The sequence below is a fragment of the Daucus carota genome, chromosome 3, assembly GCF_001625215.2.
Source record: "Daucus carota subsp. sativus chromosome 3, DH1 v3.0, whole genome shotgun sequence".
NCBI classification, from domain to species: domain Eukaryota; kingdom Viridiplantae; phylum Streptophyta; class Magnoliopsida; order Apiales; family Apiaceae; genus Daucus; species Daucus carota.
In genome coordinates this window covers 34,471,671-34,493,359 of record NC_030383.2, presented here as the reverse complement: position 1 = coordinate 34,493,359, position 21,689 = coordinate 34,471,671, and the positions used below count along the sequence as shown (strand labels likewise).

Here is a 21,689-nt window from a genome sequence, read left to right as displayed (position 1 = left end):
AAGTTATCCACAATAACCAAGGCATATCTTCCTCCATCAATTGATGCAACATTCACGGGACCAAACAAATCCATATGAAGTAAGTGAAGTGGACTTGTAATGGTATTGATGGTCTTGCCTTTGTGAGATGCTCTCTTCGCTTTTCCTTTCTGACAAGCTTCACAGAGATCATCAGTTGAGAATTCCAGGGAAGGCAAACCTCTCACTAGATCTCTCTTGACTAGAGAGTTCATAATTTTGAAGTTGAGGTGTGAGAGCTTCTTATGCCATAACCAACTATCTTCAGCAGACGCTTTGGCGTAGAAACAGTGAACTTCGTTTCCAGGTCCTGAAGACAAATCAGCTACGAATATATTGCCTTTCCTTATGCCACATAGTGAAGGACGCTTATCCTTGATATGTTTAATGATACATATCTCCTTTTCAAAATGAACATAATATCCCTTGTCACAAAACTGACTGACACTCAGGAGATTATGTTGAAGTCCTTCAACTATAGCAATATCTTCTATGATGATCCTTCCAATTTTGTACTTGCCATATCCCACAGTACGACCTTTGTTATTATCAGCAAAACTGACTGTTGGGCCAGCTCCTTCTCTTATGTCTTCCAGCAGGGATCTATTGCCAGTCATGTGCATTAATTGACGCTCCACTGTCAAGCACCCAGGTAACTCGTACAATTCCACTGGCACCCTGCAAAAGACAACTTGATTAAACCTTCTTTGGGACCCACACTTGATTGGGTCCAGCAAACTTAAAGAATTGATTTCTATCAGGTAATACAAGAGAGCCTCTTGGACTGATACTTGGTTCTGATTTGACTGAACTTACTTCCTTAACAACAGCCTTATAAACCTTGGTTTTAGGCTTTGGAACATAAGTCTCCTTCCTAACACGAGGAGGACTAGCAGTCTTTGATCTAGCATGTTTATTGTTTGTGTGTTGTCTAGGAGATGTGTTTTCATTATTAGCATGCAAATTTCTAAAATAAGCAGACATCATATTGAAAGCACAGGTCATGCAATTATCAACACCACAACATTTATGACATGCATCAAAAACAGGAACAACAGGAATATCAGTCACAGCAGTAGGAACATCAATAGATTCTACTCTAACCTTATTAACAGATTTAAAGTTCTCAGTAGAATGACATCTATTGTTCTTGTTCTTACTATTCACAAAATTATTAGGCTTGTTGAATTTAGTTCTCTCAGAGTTGACACCTAAACCAGCTTTAGGCAACCTAACATTGCCTTTCACTTTGATTGGTTTCAGTGATGTCAGGATCTCATCTCTCTTGTCATTACTCTCTTTCAATTCAAGGTCTTCCTGTTTAAGTTCATATTTAATGACAACAAGAGTTTCTAACAGAGGTTCAGCTTCTGAGGATTTGAACAGGGGTTGAGGGGAATCTTTCAAAACAAAAGGAATTCCTCTCTCCTCAGCACTCTTCTTAAAGGGAGTAATGTTACTAGCCTTACCTACAGATTTGTTATAGTCAAAACCTATTCCAACAGTTCTCTTGATCTCTTGTTTATCATTAAGTTCTTTGACTATATATAGTGGAGGCATCCTTAAAGGCTTTACATTTCACTTTCTCTTCGTCTAGCTGAAGTCTTAAAGCAATCTCACCTTTCTCTAGAACTCTGACTTTAGCAACTTGTAATCCTAAATCCATTGTCAGTTGTTCAATTTTAGGTTTTAATACGTTCATCTCATTCATCTTATAAGCATGAATATCTAAGACTAACGTATCAATTTTAAGATTGGCAGCTTTCAACTTTTTAATAGCATCATCTCTTTCGAGTCCTAATTGCATAAAAAGTTTAGGGCATGTAGGATCAACCTGAAAGCTTCCAGCAGGAGGAGGTGAAGATGATCCAGCATTAGCTATAAGAGCAACATTCCCTAGCTGCTCCTCTTCATCACTATCTGTATCATCCCAGCTTTTCCCGTCTGCCAGATAAGACTTGCTTTTGAAACTTTGATTTCCAGAAGTACCCTGATGCTTTCTCACTAGTGCATCATAATTCTACTTCAGCTCGTCGTAGGAATCTTTTCTCTTTCCTTGAACCTTGGGCTGTTTGCATTCAGTTGTAAAGTGTCCTGGTTCACCACAGTTAAAGCATTTGAACTTGCTTCTATCCACCATCCCAGTCTTGTATCCTCCTTTGCTCGTAGAAGATGAATAACCTCCTTTTTTAAACCTGTTGACAGTAGGTTTGTACTTGTAGGTGGGGTTCTTTCTGAATCTCATGTCTCCAAACTTCTTGGCAAACAGTGATAGAGATTGATCTTCTAATTGTTCTAGCTCTTCCATTGTATAGAACTCTTCGTCACCACTGGAAGAAGCAGTCTGACTCATCTCAGGTACAACAAATTCTTGAGTGGTTTTAGAAGGAACAACAACATCCTTCTTCTCTTCCGGTACAGGTGACTCAACAACTAGAGCTCTCGAATGGTTCAGTGTTTTACCCCAGCCATATCTCTGTTTACTTTGAACTTGTTCAAGTTCATCAGTTTTCAACACTCCGTAGAGTCTCTCCAGAGATATCTCATTCAGATCTCTGCTTTCCCTGATGGCAGTGATCATGTGTTCCAGATGTTCAGGAAGTGTTAAGAGAAATTTCATGTTGACCTCTTTCTTGTTGTAGTATTTCCCATTTAAATTTAGATTATTAATCAGATTATTAAGTCTGATAAACACTTCTGAAATCCCTTCTCCGGGATTGGAACCAAACTGTTCATACTGAGCCATCAGTATCTCTTTCTTGTTTTCTTTGACTTCATCTGAGCCCTCATTGATAATCTCTAACGTATCCCAGATTTGCTTGGCGTTCGTACAATTAACAACAGCATTGTACATTACTGGATCTAGAGATTCTACCAAAATCAGTTGAAGAGCGTCATCTAAGTTCATCTGTTCACCCTCTTCATCTGTGTACTCATGAAGTTCTTTCGGAATGGTCTGATGAGGTATTAACACACCTTCTTCTTCGTGTGCTAATATGACTTTCATCGGAATAGAAACACCCTTGTTTAATATCCCGATATATTTTCTGTTGGCTGTGCGGAGGAATAATAACATGTGCCTCTTCCATAGGCTAAAGTGTTCCTTGCTGAACGGTGGGATTTTGATGCTACAGATCTTTTGTGTACTCATGTTTAAGGATTTGAAGTTAATAGTGTTAGGATGAGATTTGGATTTTTGAAAGAAAAATATTTTAAATCAGAATTAATTTTTGGAATAAAATTAATTCGAATAAAAAGTATTTGGACGTTATAGAGTGTGTATAGGATCTGATACGGAAAAATGGTATCAACCGCTCTGATGCCAATTGTTAGGTCCTGAAACGATTGTAGTAGAAGGGGGGGTTGAATACAATCGTCACTAAAAATCGCGGCGGAATAATCTGATTTGAATTAAACTTGTTAATCAGATTTTAATCAATTAATATAACAATGTTTTAAGTCGTTATATAATTAATAAGGTTCATTTTAATGTCCACTAAAGTTCGTAGAATAAATTCGACAGGATGTATTCTAGTTTAGTGATTAAAACAACCGAGTGATCAAAGCACAGAAAACTGTGGATATAACAATTGCAAGTTACAAACAACTTGAAAGCTTTTACAATGCTTGAACAACATACAAATGAAGAAGTGAAGCCATATTTATAGGCAAAACACTTGGATCTAGGTATGACAAAGAAAAGAATGACTTTCTAGCTTAGGAATGACATTACAATAGAAGATATGACATTATTACACAAAGCCATGCCATGCATAAAACAAAGAAGGAATGACATTTAAATGGAATGTCATACTGCCAGGGGCGGTATGACTTAATTTCTTGGTCACTACTCTTCATTTGGCATGACATAACTAAAGAAAGTCATTCGGTTGAGCTTTGTATGACTTTTTAAGTCATAAACAAGCAAGTCATACACACAACAGAGAATGTCTGAATACGGGACACGGTATGACATTATTATGTCATACCAGTGTAAGTCTGATGCATGCAAACGGTATGACTTTTAATCAGAAAGTCATACCGAATGAAATATACATACAAACAGCATCAGAATGACTTTTTAAAGTCATTCCTGGGAATGTCATAAGACAGGGCACGGTATGACATTATTAAAAATGTCATACCGAGCTATTTGATGCATAAAACAGTTTAATTAATTTATATAAATATTAGATAATTACCCACTTAATTATATTAATTATATAAATTCATAAATTAAATTAATTCGAAGGTGAATCAATTTAATAAATAAATTATACAACCAATTTAATTATTTTGATTAGTGAGATAATTAAATAAATACTTATAAAATTGTATATCTTCATCAGCAGAGACTTCAGGCTTGATTAAACTTTGTAGATCTTTGTCTTGATCGAACGGCCACTTGTAGTTGATGCAGAACACTTAATCTGAGTAGCTGACACACAAATGTACTGTCTGGTTCATCTGTATCTAGCTGAATTAAATATTGTTTATCAAATAAACATTTGAAACGAGGCTTGTTCGTCGAGTCTATGTCTTCGTAGATCTTCTTCATAAGTAACAGTAGTATGGAATCTTCTGAATAAATAAAGTATTAAAACTTTATACCTTCTGGACTTCTGGACGTGCTACAAAAGATTATTTGTACACTGAGGCTTGAACATATTAATGAACTTTTTCCAGTGGTGTGCAGCAGCATCCTGAAATTCTTCAGACATATAATTTCAATAATTCACTTGACGTTCTTCGTACGGATTCCTTCAACAGTACTTGCTATTTACCTTGCTTTCTTATCAGAGGTGAGTTGGTACCTCTTTAATTACAAATAGGCTAAACATATGCCTTTCATATAGACAACCAAAAGTGTTACCTCAGACCCCTACGGTAGCGGCGATTTTTGTAACACCCTGAAATTTGACAAAAGTATAGCCATAGCCTATTTTTTTTGCTTTTAACAACAGTTTTTGTACTTTTCAACATATTTTTTCAGGTGTTGCTGAAATCTATATTTGGTGTAGTGCACTGCTAGCCGCCCACACACAATTCTGTTCTTACATCTACACAAAACATTACTCCCATAGCTATTTCCAAGCCCACCAGAAATAGACAATTGCCAGTCAAATACAAGGACTATACAGGCTTGCAATCTGTGCATACTATCATGTCTCCTCCATCTTGAGGTACATCATGTATGCACTTCTCAGCCATTTGTCCTTATCATATTCAACAATACATGACTTATGATTACTTTACTCCTTCATATCAAAAATATTTGTGTGTTACCGCTGTGATTCCGGTTCCACACACATTTAAACAAGCTGCTACTGATGCCAACTGGATGCAAACGAAGACTGAGCTACATGCTCTTGAGAGCAACAACACTTGGGAGCCGGTACCCAAACCTGACAATCAACATATTGTAGATTGCAAATACCTTTTTTTAATCAAATATCAACTATCTGGTGTTGTTGAGCGTTTCAAAGCCCGTCTTGTGGAAAAAAGATTCACTCAAACGCATGGATTGGACTATTTTGAAACGTTTGCACATGTGGCCAAGATGACCCAAGTTCGAACTCTCATTGATGTGGCTGCTTCACAAAACTGGAAAATATCTCAGTTAGATATTACAAATGCATTTCTACATGTGAACTTAAATGAGAGTGTATACATGTGTTTGCCTTTTGGATATAACACTACACTCTCCTCTCACCTTGCATCTACCACCATTACGGATTGGTCCAATATTGTCTTCTACACATGGCAGCCACATGCAATGAAATTACGTGGCTTCTACACATTTTTGCTACGTTTGGATCTACAAGCTTACCCCGGTAACTATGTTTTGTGACAGCAAGTCAGCTCTTTATATTGCCTCTAACCCGGTATTTCATGAGCGTACGAAGCATATTGAAATTGCTTGTCATGTAGTTCGTGAGAAAGTGCAACTGGGTGTCATTACAACAGCCTACATTGCTTCTAACATGCAACTAGATGAATTTTTTTTTTTTGCTTCGCATACTCTGACTCAGCTGCGGTCCAAGTTGGGCATTTGTAACAAATTTCACAATGCCAAATTGAGGGGCACTACACCAAATACAGGTATTTCCGACAGCTATTTTAGCCTGCGTTCTGTCAAAAGAATGCTTTCTTCCGACTTGTAGTCAAAAGTTCTGAAACTCGTTGGAAATTTTAGTTTTGTCGGAAGATAAATGTGGGGCCTACTTCATGCATATTATAGTATTAAACTTAACATCTGACGGACATCATTGTCAGAAATATAATTTATTCATATTTAAATGAATTTCTATTAAATAATAATAGAAATCAAAAAACAAATTTCTTACAACTTATCTGTCAGAAGTTCACAATTAAATAAAAAAGAAAATTTGATAAAAATAATTTTACATTAAAAAATAACACTAACCTTTTGACAGATAAAACTTGTCATAAATTGTGAACTTCCTACTGACTGTAATTGTTTGTCAGAAATATTATCTTCTTACAAAATTGGTATGTAAGAAGACTTCATTTCCAACAAATGTTGTGTAACCTCCCTGCGGTCAAAAGTATGTTATTCCGACGATTATGGCTGTCACATGCATAAACTTTTGACAGATTTTTCTGTGAATTTTTTACAGACATGTTGTTGGAAGTGTGCCTTCCCATAGAGATCTTTACCCTGTTTTTTCATTTCCCAGCCAAATTGGCTCTAATCAACAACAAACAACAGCAATACCAAATAGACTTCAAAACATTAAAACATATCCTCTGTATAACAAACTAGCCGCTATAGCATTAAACCATCAACACAACTGAAATTGAAAGAAAAGCTACTAATTTACAATACCATAAAGTCACGAGTTTAAGTTAAACTTAGATACAAAGCAAAACCAACAGTAGCAAAGTTTCATGGATATAACATACAACATAAAGAGCTAGCTACTTGTCCACTACATTTGAAGAGTACAAAAAATCTTACATTACGTACTTCTAGTGCAAAATCAGGATAATTCCTATCAAATTCTTTCCATTCATCTCCATCTGCAGGGTGAGTAATGACTCCATCTGTCACAATTTAATTTTTGTACCACCGCATTTGTTCAGCACTACGTCCAGACACATAGAGCCGTTGTAGACGATCAGTAAGACGAAAATATCTTAAGATCTTTCTTGGAATTGTCCGACTCCCCCTACCTTGGGATCTTTGTATCGGCTCAACTTACAATACTTTCAATACTTTCTATGACTATCATCACCATAAAACAACATGCAATCATTCTCACAAGCATGTATTTTTTCGTAACCCAAGTTCAACTTCTTGACCATCTTATTACAGTCATTATAATTTTCTGGTATTTTGTGATGCTCCGGAAATACATCTCGAAGTAGGAAGAGCAGCTCATTAAAGCCATTTTCACTACACCCATGACGATTTTTAAAATGCAGTAATTTCATAACAAAAGTCAGCTGCGTATATTTTGTGTTTCCCAGATATATAGGGGCCCCATAACCATTCACATTATTCAGAAATTCAGCTGCTTGCATGTTAGGCTCTTCATGGTTAATATAATCCTCCCCAAAAGCATCTCTCAACATTTCTGTTTGATCAAACACATCTCTAAACTGAATATTTCGTCGTTGATTACTCGAACCACTAGCAACAACTTCCCGGTGATAATACCATACAACATAACTCTCGAGAAATCCAACTGCAATCAGATCATACTTGACTTCCATTACACTCTTTAAGTGCTGATTTTTGCACGCCTTACATGGACATAAGATAAGACCATTTGGCTCTCTACAATTTATTTGCGCAAATACTAGAAATTCATCCACTCCGGCAAAATACTCGTTTGTAAAACCATAACCATTCGGATTGGATCTTCTACCAATCCAAGTACGATCCATAGACATCTAAACAATGTAAAAAATGACATATAAATCAAAGCTACAATTTACACCAATATTGAATTATAAATATTCAAAAATAATGTTTATGTTTATTATTCAATTTTAATGAATGCTCATGAAAGTTTAAACATATCATATATACCTACACTTGCACACAAGTATATTAATCACTGCACACAACATAAATTTAATTTAAACATAAAAACATCAACAAGTTATTTATCAAGAATTTTAAATACTCACATTGATGAAAGGAAGATATGAACTTAAAATGTTGGCCTTGATTCATTAGCCAACATACATTTATGTTTAAAGAGTGAAGAGTGAAGAGTGAATGTGACTTGGAATGAAAAAGTTAGATGATAAGTGATAAGAAAGTGTGTGGACAGTAGGTACAGAGGTACTTCTGACCGGATATCCGTCAGAAGTATCTATCTGATAAAAATAATCATTCTGAGTACTTCTGACAGGTTACCCGTCAGAAGTAGCTATGGGTTAGAAATGTTTCTTTCGACCAAGTACTTCTGATTGGTTATCCGTCAGAAGTATCTAGTGGCAAGCATATATTTCAGGCGTTAATTTTCTTTTAAATAAAAAAAATGTTTTTTATTTTTTTAATAAGTAGATATATTTTCTGACATCTTCTGACAGAACAAGGTTTTGCTGTTAGAAGATCCATTTAGCGGGAAAATTATTTTTTTGCCACCAAATTATATAAAAAAAATATTCAATTTCCGACAACCAGACAGAGCTCTGTCGGATGTTAGCTCACTTGTCCGTCAGATGCTAACCCCCGTCAGATGTTATACACCAAAGAGCGCTCCGTCAGAAAATGGCTGTCAGAAAAGTCTATATTTGATGTAGTGGGGGATGTTACAGATATATGTACTCGTGGCAACACTAATGATGAAAGTATAAAGGATGCATAAGGTGGTAAGCAAGAGGAGACATCAGTGGTGGAGAGTTAGTTACAAATTGCAGATATATCTAGTGTATGTAATGATTCTAGAAAGTTCTGTATAGGCTATATAAACATATCATGTACAGATTTGAACAACAAGTTTTAATATACAGTTTCAACTTTTCTTTCATCAGTACTTTTAATCTTTAATATCTTTAATTTCGTATTAGTATCAATTATAAAAATTTCCACCGTATTAAAGTAATTATAAATATGAATCTAACAAAATTACTCATGATTATATATATTTGGTCTTATAAATTAATTATGCTTAAATTAGTAATCCATCTCGTGTTGTAAACTGTTCCACCATCTCAAATTGGAAATGAAAAAGGAACCAGAAGGAGTATATTGCAAATCAGATATTATATTGTATTTCCTTGTTAAACATATCTTACAATGTTCTTGTTTTATTCCTTCTTCCCCTTTGTAATGGGAAACATTCAACTACTCAAAAGTACACACTAGTGAGGAACTTCCCCCAGGCCCCACTTTATTCAAACCTATATAGCTAAAGAGCACGCATACTTAAATCCAAGGTGTCTACCGAAATCTAGAGGCTGGCTGGACCCATGGCCGGTTCCGGAGCCTCCACGAACATTTCCGTGGAAATAGGCCCTGGTGCCTCCCCCAGCCTCTCGCTAGCCACCGGTCCCGGTGACACTAGTCCGGAGCTTTTCAGCTCTGCCATTCCACGACGAGCATTCACTCCTCGTGCTTCGCACAGTTTTGGAAGATATACTCCTGCATGTCAATACCACAATATTAATATATTTTCACTCAGCTGCATACTGTGGTGGAACTTCATTTTCGAGAGAGTCGAGGCTAAAAAAAATCACTTATTCTGTTTGCCCAATTTTTAACTAGTGTTGACCGCGTATTTAAAATTATTATTTTAGCAATCAATTATTTGAAAAAAGAGAAATTATCAATATTTGAAGTTAAGCATGAACTTCCGTTTTCTCATTCTACGACCCGAGTATATTAGAAAAATTAAATGAATATAATACCTTCACCAGCAGCAAGATTGAAGTAAAGGTCAACAATATTGGGGCAGCTATTGTAGCAAGGGGTGGAGCAAAGCTTTTGCGTGAATTGTGACTCAAGAAGAGAATCAGACGAAATTCCAAGCACATTTCTCTCAAGTCCACAAGCTTTAATACATTCATCACTCTCAATCCAATCCTTGAGAGTATCAGCTTCAATCTCCGAGCTTCGACAAGTGTACTTCCCCATCCCGCTCCTGCACATACGCTGCTCCAGCACACACCGTTTCCCCTCAGAGGATACGGCGAAAGCACACGCGTCTTTGCTCAGATTCTCACAGATGACATTTCCTACAAAACCATAGATTAGTTCAATGAGAATCACAAACAAACTTAGATGCAAAAAACTGAACATGCATTGTAAAAGCACAATGAATTTTACCTAAGGAGCCTTGTATGCAAAAGGCCAGTGCAAGAGCCAACGCTAACAAAGCGGAAGAAGCCATTGTAGTGATTGGTGCCGTAATTATCACTGCAACTGTATATAGTTGGCTAAGCAGAGAGGACTTGGATATTTGGAAGTTGATCAACTGCTTCAAACTTATATTAAGTCTTTGATATGAAGCAAGCTATTTATAGATGCCAAGGCTTGCACCAAGTAACCAACCGTTTACTGTAGTATAAATATTTAGAATAATAATATAATATGGAGTTACAAGATCACTATTTAGCAGAAAATGTTTGACCTACAAAATTGTGTAAAAATTTTGTGCTTAATGATATGTGGTGGGTTTAATCGGAATGGACCTTTTTATTCACATCAATTCAATTAAAACATTCCACGTCAATTATCATATCATTATTTAAGAATTTTTTGTACACAGTTCTTTACTCCTAGCATTAGTTGAATGTTAATAACATATATCCGCGAGGAAAAAATCATTTCGAAGTGAGAAAATCTAAATTAAATTTTTATCTGATAAATTATATTGTATTTTTTCTGGATACATATGAAAAATATAGAATTAAAATTTTCTAAAAAGCTTGTCGATAACATGATAAAATATTGGTATGTTAAGACCCGTTTAATCCTACCTATTTAAAAAAAAAAAAAAAAAAAACCTCTGTCCTATTTGAACCGTTTTTTTAAGAGAGATACACACAGACCAATTTTTATATTTACTGAGATGTTAATTTGAATACTTTTACATAACCACCCCTCATAAAATCAAACTAAACTACTACTCCCTCCATTTTGAAATATAGGTCGTTTGATTTTATTGCACGTATTTTTAAGTCTTTTGACCGCATGCTTAAAATCATTAATTTTGAAATTTTCTTTTTCTGAATTATAATATCAATCATATACTTATATTCATAAAAAGAAAATTTTGAAGATAATGATTTTAAGCATGCGGTCAAAGGATTTAAAAATACGTGCAAAAAAGTCAAGCGACTTATATTTCAAAACAGAGGGAGTACTTGCATTACATAGAAAATATAAACTGCATTAATTGAGGGGCAAAATTGAATTCTTCTGTTAAATAGTGTATGAAAACAAGAACAGAAAAAATCACTTATTTTAAGACATCTATGATTTCTAAAAAGACAGTTGAAATGGGACCCAGAAAGTACCGATTAATTGAGTACCTAACTAATGAATGAAGCCCACCAGAAACTTCTCACGCTGGTTCACAGCTGAATGAGTACTTGGTCAAAGTCTCCGCCATCTATGCCGTCTGTATATTGCCGGAATTTACTACATTAATTTGTGGAATGTGAGGTTCTTTTTGTTAATTTCTACGTATAGTGTTTATTTGAAAAGAAACCCACTTTTATATACCGTTCACATGTTATTTTAACATATTTTGTTAGAGCATCTTCAATGTCGTTGACTATAATAGTTGGTTAAATTAGACCTGCAAGACATGTAAAATTTGCTGAACTTGTAAGACATTGTGCTTCAATGGTATTAGCTATATTGGTTGTCTATAATTTAAAAATAGTATGTTATTAATATTTAAATTGTTATAAATAGAATATATCAGTTTAATATGGTAATAATCATGAAGGAAGAAAATAAATTGCGGGAGATGACGTGGAATTCACTACAGTTCTGTAGTGGTTCGACAAATATAATCATATATAGGGGATGACTATAATTATAATTATAGACAATAGATGTATATGGTTGGAGTGACATTTTTTCTCGCTGTTGGCTATATTTTTTAAATTTGGTATGCCAACTAGACTTTTAGTTAAGGGTTTGATGCTCACAAAAGGCTAATCTCTTGAAAAAGGTTGGGATTTTATCAAGACGATGAGTATTTTGCGTAAAATTATTAAAACACAGCAAGAGAAAATATAATAATTGTATCAAAATTTGCCCAAGAATGTTAGAACAAAAACTGGCCCAAGAATGTTGAACAAAAATTTGCCCAAGATCAAAATATGAAAAAAAATATAAAAATATCACAGGATAATTATTATATTTGTTTAATAATAAAATTTGTTAAAGAAAATAGTACTAATTGCACAACTCAGAAGGACTAAAATAATAATTACTGATGGTCAGAGGAATAGGTTTAATTATGGCCTGGATGAATATTCATATATACGTCCAAATGTTGGTTCACTCTTCTATCAATCTCTATTTCAAGGATTTAGAGTAATTTTCGAGATAAAAGTATTAAGATGTAAATTTTAAAATTATATATAAATTTTGAAATAATAAAATATTAATTTTTTTTAAAATATTTAATTTTAGTTTTGAACGAGAGTATATGGATATGAAGTTTTTTTCTTAATATTATAAATACTAATATATACAAAATAACTCCGGAAAAACATCCACTCATTTTCAAGGCTTGGTTAAGCCGACGTAGATTTTTCTTCAAAGTAATCATTTCTCATGGAGAATTTTTTTTCTTCCGAAGGAACCTAACTTTGTCCTTTTCAACGGCATTCTACTGAATTAATAATTTTCATCTCCTTGTTTAATTTATTTTGCCAACCAACCCTAAATCAAAAACTTCAATATGTTTTTTAATATATATTTCTTGATTTTAAAAAGAAGTAAACAAAAATTTCGATTTTTCCCGACTTTAGGCAGCGTGAAATAGAGAAATTTCGTTTTCTGACTTTCCGCTACTCGCGGGGCGAAAAGTATGGAAGGCATCAATGTTCAACTGTAGAGACTAGAGGCCAAGTCATGACTCATGTTATTGTTCGTTAACAATAGGACGACTTAATTACCTCATTAGATGTTCAGAGTGCTACCTAGGGTTTGTTTGGTACTAGTGTTAAAAATTGTTGTGCTGTCAGAAAAAATGTTAGTAAAAAAAAAGTGTTGTTGCAGAAATCAGATTACTGTTTGGTAATTTTTTTGATACTTGCTTATTTTGAATTATTATATAAAAAAAATAATTTTTTGGTGAGATTTGATAATGAAATTTGTAACAGTTTCCAGCAAAAGCTGAAAACAACTTTTTCCAAAAGCATGTGAGGATCTGCTTATTCTAAAAACAATTTTTTAACTAAAAACTGTTTTTAATTTACTAAACAGTTTCCCACCTGTTTTTCAGCAAAAAGCTACTGTTGTTGTCTGCCAAATAGTAGCTTAATCAGTTAATCTTAACGGTAAAGCACATTTACACCTGTCGCGCAGATAAAATTTTCACTTTACTGACAAAAAGAGTTCATTTTCAAATTTCCTTTACGTGCGGGGCAAAGTGAAATCATGTTACTGCTCGTGGACGGCAATCGGCCAATTGACTTATGACTTCGGATCCTTTTGTTTAGCGGAATCATTTTCTACTTCTTGCTTATGCTTTTTTTATCGGTTTGTGTAAATAAATAAAAGCATTTTTAATAAGCTGCAAATTTTTTGCTCACAGTTCTACTTCTTCTCCAAACATTTTATTAACTTATTTACTTCTATTTTTAACCAACTTTTTTACTTCAAGCAAAGAATCATTTTTTTTAAGGTTTGTCCAAACGCTCATGTTTGTGTTTGGATGGAGAGTTGTTCCCAAAAAAATGAAATTAAAATTATATTATTATGAAATTCCATTTCTTCTTGGATTCCATTTCAGACCCGAATTTTGATTTAAGAAGTAGTTCTTCATTTCTTTCATCCTTAATTTCTTTCATATCTTATTAAAATAATTTTGTAATTTTTTAATTTTCTCATATCACGTATTTTGTTTAATGTTTAAACTTTTAATTAGAAAAGAAAATTTTAAGAGAATATTATGAAACAATATTTTATATAAGTCTCAAAATACGTGTAATTTTTTTATTTAGAAAAAATAAATTTTACAAAATATTATAAAATAATATATTATATGAATTTCAAAATACGTGAACAGTGGACATATATAAATTCACGGAGGGAGAGACTAACTACGGTGGAAATTGCGCTTAAAATGGATCTGATAATTTAGCAGTGTTCGGATTGACTATTGTGCAGGGTCATGGACTCATGGTTCTTGATTCCATAGATGCTGGAATGTTCCCGCAACTTTAATGTTTTTTCTGCCTCCCTTTCACGACTTTCAACGTGCTTGTTTTCGGTTGAAGGACTTCAACACATGATCTAACTAAATGGAATACATCATTTAGGTCGAACCGTGATCGTTAGGCGAGGAATTCAGTGATAATAAATTTGAGGAGAACTGCTGGAATTGTGATTTGGTAGTTGGTACCTTCATCCCAAATTAGATGACCCCGTTGATTTTGGGCACGTAACTTTAGCTTGACCGTCTATTTCTGAAATTTATTTTTTTATTTTTTCTTTTGTAAATAAAAATTTCATATTTAAATATTTATTTGCAAAAATAAAATTATAAAAATAAGCCATGTAGTTATGCGGTCAATGAACCTTAAACTGTATGCTCAAAATCAACGGGATCATCTAATTTGGGATGCAGGGAGTATAACGGAGTTGAGTGATAGTACTTATACTCCGTTCATTCCTTTTTAGGTGTCATTTTTTGATCGGGTTTGAATTCCAAATCGGTGGAGAGCCCCCAAAACCTTTTATTTTCTTTTCTTTTGTGTTTTCTTCCTTCTTTTAATAAAACTTTTTTGGACATTAGTTTGTCTTTTCGGATCTAAGGATTCAAAGCCTTTTCCGATCTCGCCTTGTTTTTCTTAGATCTCAATTCCACGGAGTTACGGATTTCTCGTTCTTCCCAGTGATTTTATTCTCGAAAGATCTGAGTTATCTTGTTTCTGTGGGTTTGTTCCCCAGATCTAGGGATTGCCTTGGTTTAGCTAATATTTCGTTTACGCATTTGGTTGCTAGGTTGTCACGCTTGGTTTTGGTTCTTTTGTTGTCTCACCGTTTGTGTGAATTTTGTTATTTTCTCACCGTTTGTGTGAGTATGGTGCTTGATTTAGTAATAGAAATTGTCAAGGGATTGCATTCTCAGTCGATAGCTCAAACTGATTGTGGCGGAAGCGAAAGTAACGAAGCATGTGTATATATCATCTTTAACAAATCACGTGATTTTATTTCCAAGAAGAATGGATTAATCAGTGATTGTTTCTCTATTTTGTTTGTTCGACGCGGCTGTTTATGTAGATGCCGTATGGCTTTTTATTATTGAATTAACTCATTTATCAAAAAAAAAGTATATATTCTTTTTACCACAATACCCTTACCTTTGAAACTCTCATTAAAATTTATTCATGTTAGTTAGATAGACAAAATTGGAAAATGAAACTTACACATCTTAATAATAATAATTGCACATCTTAATAGTTGTGTCAAGTCAAAAAATGACACTTAAAATGGAATGGAGGGAGAACTTACAGGCGTGTATTGGATTGAGATTTTAAAACATTTTTTTTTCATTCATGAAATCCGAGGGTATTCAATTGAGATTGTTTGAAATCCATTAAAATCTTGAGGTATTCAATTGGGATTTTAAATTATGTTACAAAATATGGTGGTATTCAATTGGGATTGTTTAAAATCCATTAAAATATGATGGTATTCAATTGGGATTGTTTAAAATCCATTAAAATCTAATGGTATTCAAATGCTGATGGATTTTTTTGGATTTCATAAAATGATGGATTTTGTGGCATTCTTCAGTGTATTTAAAGTTTTTTGAAATCCCACCAAAATTCATGAGATTTTGAAGCATTGTACTTAAATCCTATCAACTCTGCGACATTTTATTAAGAATCCGCACAAAATCAAAATTACATACAATCCATTAAAATCCATAGACTAAAAACAATCCATTAAAATCCCAATCGAATACACCCCCCTTATCTCTTCTAATTTTGAAGATGACAAATATATATACTGTCGTGAGTGGTACGAAATAAGAATAAGAAATTGGGTTAAGGTGCTACGCATTTCACATATCATTATGGGGTCATTTGGTTCGAGAAGTGGTATGGGGTTGAAATTAGGAATCGGATTAAGCTGGTATGGAGTATAGGTGTCATATGTGATATCATGTATTTGGTTGAGTGCTAGAATCAATAGCTCCACTTCTATCTGAGACCATCATCAATCCTGAAGAGATTAAAGAAGAACCTGAAGATTTTGACTTGTCAAAAATGAACTATCCTAAAGTTCATTGGACTAAGGAAGATGAAATGGCCGACTCTTTAAGGCCAAGAAAAGGCAAGTCTAGAATGTAAACAAAATATATTCCTGAGAAGATCAAGAAGAAACATGGACATCTAAAGAGATTTGATCCAGTTGGTCCAGTTCAAGTTCAATCCCCATCAAGAGAAGTGGTAATTCCATTGTGCCTGAGATAGTCAAAATTCCTAAGTCCAACTATGCATATGCTTTTCATATTAGTGAACAGCTTCCCATTGAGCAGTATCTGAATGAGTTGGAATGGGTAAAAGCCTTGACTAAAACCAAAAGATATCCAAAAAGGTTGGAATTTCACTATTCTTCTGGAACAAGGATTGCATGGCCTCTTCAAAGAATTTTGGATCAAGACTATCATGTGCTTAAAACTGTCTACATAAAATTGGATAGCAAGAATTCTTTTGGTCAAGGTATAAGGAGTGAGATTCCGAGGAAGATTGGAGAAATTAGAAAGAACCGGAATGAATCATCAGAGTTGCCTCTCAAACTATCTCTTCCAGATATTGGCAGTTCAATCTACAACCAACCTTCAAGGCTCATGACCTTCAGAGATGATCAAGGAATAAAGAGATTCTTCGTACTGAGAGATCATGCCAGGAGTGTTGACATTGACACCTTGAGAGCTATGCAAAAGAAGCTCAATGGTAAGATAACTGAGGAAGCTTTGTTCATTGAAGATTTGCATAGGGAGATCAACAAGAAAATGGCAAGACAACAAAAGAAATAGTCATGTGAAGAATGAAAAAGGACCAAATTCAATTTTCTCAGTCTAGAGGAGCACTTCTTCTACTCATTGTACTGTTCCTTCTCTCTTGTATTTTAACACATTTGCAATCTTTATTTTTTCTTTAAATTTTTAATTGTTTAGTGTTTTGTTATCATCAAGCACCCCAGATTTATATCTGAAATTCTTACAGATATAAATAGGGGGAGATTGTTAGGAATATGTGATGCTTGATGATAAAAAGTTATTTTATTATGTACTTTGAATAAAATTTAATGTAGCTGATCAATGGCTAGTATGCTTATGCAGTAGCAATTGATCAGATTCACCCATCAACGATTGATATGATATTGTAACAAAACTGGAGTACCTTAGCAATTGATAGGTTAATAATATGATCTTTTTAGATTAGCAGTTGATCTATCAATGTATGAGTAGATAGGGTGACATAATTGTAAATATTTGAAGTCATGTAATCTATTCAAGTGAAGTGAAGATTGATTGCTAGTCAAGAAGCATCGATAGCTAAATAAACACACTATCGATCGCTACATCAATTCCATCAATGGCTATCAAGGAGAGCTATCAATCGGTAACTGAGTTATCAACGGCTCATTTACTCTAGCAGTTGATGACTACCAATTGACAGCTACAAGTCAAGTAAAGGACAAAAAGCACATGGGTTGATGTGAAAGGTGTTGCACCAGTTTTGGAAGCTAATTTAAAAGCAGTTTAGTCAAATAATGAGAACCTCGAAGCCTACAATTTCTGGCAAAGCAACAAGAATTTCAAGCTGCCAAATGTGCTATCAAGTCCAGGAAATTCTATATTTGTAATAGCTAGAAAAGGTGTAGGAAAAAACTTTTGCAGACTATCCTAGTTTGTATTAGTATATAATCACATTGTAATTTTCATTTCATTGTATCCAAACACTGAGAACTGAAGAGCAAAACAGTAAAGATAGCAAGCAAAAATTTGTAAGCTTCTACTCTTCAATTTTTTGTAAGCAGCCAAGTATTCTTACTTGGAAGGTTCATAATATAAAAATCTCTCAGGTGGATCAAACAATCCACCTGGAATTTTTAAGATCATTGTTCTTTTTAATTTTTGTTTAGTTTTAAATATCTCTTATGCTTTGAATATGATCTGTTAAACAAAACTTAGTTGAAATTTTTTTTAGATTGTATTCAACCTCCTTCTACAATCTAACTTATTGTTTGCATTGTCAAATAACAGCTTTCTCCATTGGGATCGTGAGTCGATATATGGAACGCCCCACAACTCTCCATTTAGTTGCAGTCAAAAGAATTTTGCGTTATATTAAGGGGACGATGCAATATGACTTGATATATGCCAAGAACAGTGGAAATAATGTAGTTACGGGCTTTTCAGACAGTGATCAAGGAGGAATGATCGATGACAGAAGAAGCACGGGGGACATGGTTTACTATCTAAATGATCGTTTGATCTCATGGGTGTCGCAGAAGTAGAGGGCGGTAGCACTATCGTCTTGTGAAGCCGAATTTATGACTGCTACAACCGCGGCTTGTCAAGGTATTTGGATGCGAAATTTATTGAGTCAAATCACGGAGCCTATTGGTCCAGTCACGATGTTCATCTATTATATATATAATCTATTATATATATAATACAGCAACTGCGAGTAATTTAATTCGAAGACCAAACTACCCTTACTCACTATACATATATTAATATATGTAAAGGTTATTATGGACTTTTAATACTAACCTATTTATTAGACATTAATGACTATTCATTAATATACATTAATAAGTTTATTATATTTATAATTATGATTTAATAAATAATTAATAGGATCATTATTTAAAATTAATTTAATATTATATATATAACGATATTTTAAAATTTTAAAATTTTAAAGTTGCCCCACACTTTTTGTAAATTTTAATATTTTACCTGATTTTTTCCAATTTTTGACCAATTAATCATTGTTTTAACCGAATTTTGTCAAATCGGATTAAAAATCTATTCGATTATCGATTCATCGGCGCTTTTTAGAATATTTGATTATTACGATTTAATAAAGTATGTATATATAATTATAAATATTATATATAACTACATGACAAAAATTCTAATATGACAAAAATCTCATTTTTATCAAATTTTCAACAATTTTTGGTGGGTGGTAATTTAATTATATAATAAAATTTTAAATGATGTATATTTTATATATATTTTTTAACAAACATCATAATAGCGAGAATATAAGTACATATAGACATTAACATAATATGAATTAAAAAATATGAACGGAAATATCTGAGTTGCTGAGGGCACGGAAATAAACGAGACTTCGTTACTAGCTTAAAATATGAACCGGAACATCTAAGTAGCTAAACGAAAGGAAATCAACTGAGACTCCGTTACTAGCGGCGAGCGAGAGCGGATTGGAAATTTGAGAAACAAAACAAACACAAAGGTTCGTTTCACAGTAAAGTGTTCACTGTTTTTTACCAGGTTTCATTCGATATTTTTTTAATTAGATGATGGAAAAATTAAATATCAAATTAATTTTTTTTATAATACAAATAATCTTAATTTAAAAAGATGAACACAAAAATATAAAAAATATTAAAAAGATAATTTAAAACAACCCGTGCTTTGCACGGGTTAGAAAGCTAGTTATATATATAATACAGCAACTGCAAGTAATTTAATTCGAAGACCAAACTACCCTTACTCACTATACATATATTAATATATGTAAAGGTTATTATGGACTTTTAATACTAACCTATTTATTAGACATTAATGACTATTAATTAATATACATTAATAAGTTTATTATATTTATAATTATGATTTAATAAATAATTAATAGGATCATTATTTAGAATTAATTTAATATATATATATAATGATATTTTAAAATTTTAAAATTTTAAAGTTGCCCCACAATTTTTGTAAATTTGAGTAATATTTTACCTGATTTTTCTAATTTTTGACCAATTAATCATCGTTTTAACCGAATTTTGTCAAATCGGATTAAAAATCCATTCGATTATCGATTAATCGGCGCTTTTTAGAATATTTAATTATTAAGATTTAATAAATTATGTATATATAATTATAAATATTATGTATAACTACATGACAAAAATTCTAATATGACAAAAATCTCATTTTCATCAAATTTTCAACAATTTTTTGGTGGGTGGTAATTTAATTATATAATAAAATTTTAAATGATGTATCTTTTTTATATATATATTTTAACAAACATCATAATAGCGAGAATATAAGTACATATAGACATTCACATAATATGAATTAAAAAATATAACGGAAATATCTGAGTTGCTGAAGGAACGGAAATAAATGAGACGTCGTTACTAGCTTAAATTATGAACTGGAACATCTAAGTAGCTAAACGAAAGGAAATCAACCGAGACTCTGTTACTAGCGGCGAGCGAAAGCGGATTGGGAGTTTGAAGAAAAACAAACACGAAGGTTCGTTTCACAGTAAAGTGTTCACTGCTTTTTTGTTAGGTTTCATTCGATATTTTTTTTAATTAGATGATGGAAAAATTAAATATCAAATTAATTTTTTATAATACAAATAATCTTAATTTAAAAAGATGAACAAGGAAATATAAGAAATATTAAAAAGATAATTTAAAACAACGTGTGCTTTGCACGGGTCAGAAAGCTAGTCGATAATAAATCAGCGATTGACTTAGCTAAGAATCCGGTGTTTTATGAAAGAAGTAAGCACATTGACATTTTATTTCACTTCATCCATGAATGTGTGGAATCGGAGATATTATTGTGAAGCATGTAAGTGGTGATAAACAGCGAGTAGATGGACTTACAAAAGCTTTGGCAAGTATAAAATTCGAGAAAATCGCAACCTGTTGGGAGTTAAGGAGTTAGTAAAGTGAGTTTGAGATTAGGGGAGGAAATGTTGGGTTTAATCTCAATATAAAATAATAACGTTCAGTTTTTGTTTTTAGCGTGTATTGTAATGTGTGTGTGCATGATTTGGTCGTGCAGTGTTTATGGAGTAATTATAGGAACTCTCGTAATAAACTGGAGGTGAAGTTGGTTTAGGAAATTGATGTAATGACCCACAAGCTTAGAACGAAGCTGACATATTCATGCAGTCACAAAACGATAAATACAACCCTCGGCCTCTAGTACATTAGAAGCCGGTGCACCTGGAGCTACATCCTCCGTTGAACTTTAATACTCCTTCCGTCCAATTTTATGTGAGCTAATTTGACTTTCACGGAGATTAAAAAAAAATACTAAATTTAGTTGAAAAGTGGATAGAGTGATGGGACCTATCAATATTTAATAACAGATTTGCAAATAGTGAAAAAAAGTAATCGGTGTAATAGTGTTTATTTAATAAAAAAATAGTAAGTATAATAGATTTATTCTTTTTGAACGTCCCAAAAAGGAATAAAGGTC

The 21,689-nt window shown here is 33.2% G+C and overlaps 1 protein-coding gene across 1 annotated transcript; it reads right to left on the bottom strand.

Annotated features, from left to right (window-relative positions):
- Positions 1 to 9,245: 9,245 nt before the first annotated feature.
- Positions 9,246 to 10,495, bottom strand: LOC108213162 (uncharacterized). Its single transcript, XM_017384921.2, has 3 exons — positions 10,325 to 10,495; positions 9,907 to 10,233; positions 9,246 to 9,640 (listed from the first exon to the last, which is right to left on the bottom strand). Exons 1-3 carry the CDS (start codon positions 10,386 to 10,388, stop codon positions 9,450 to 9,452), a joined length of 582 nt encoding a protein of 193 aa, XP_017240410.1. The 5' UTR covers positions 10,389 to 10,495; the 3' UTR covers positions 9,246 to 9,449.
- Positions 10,496 to 21,689: the final 11,194 nt, after the last annotated feature.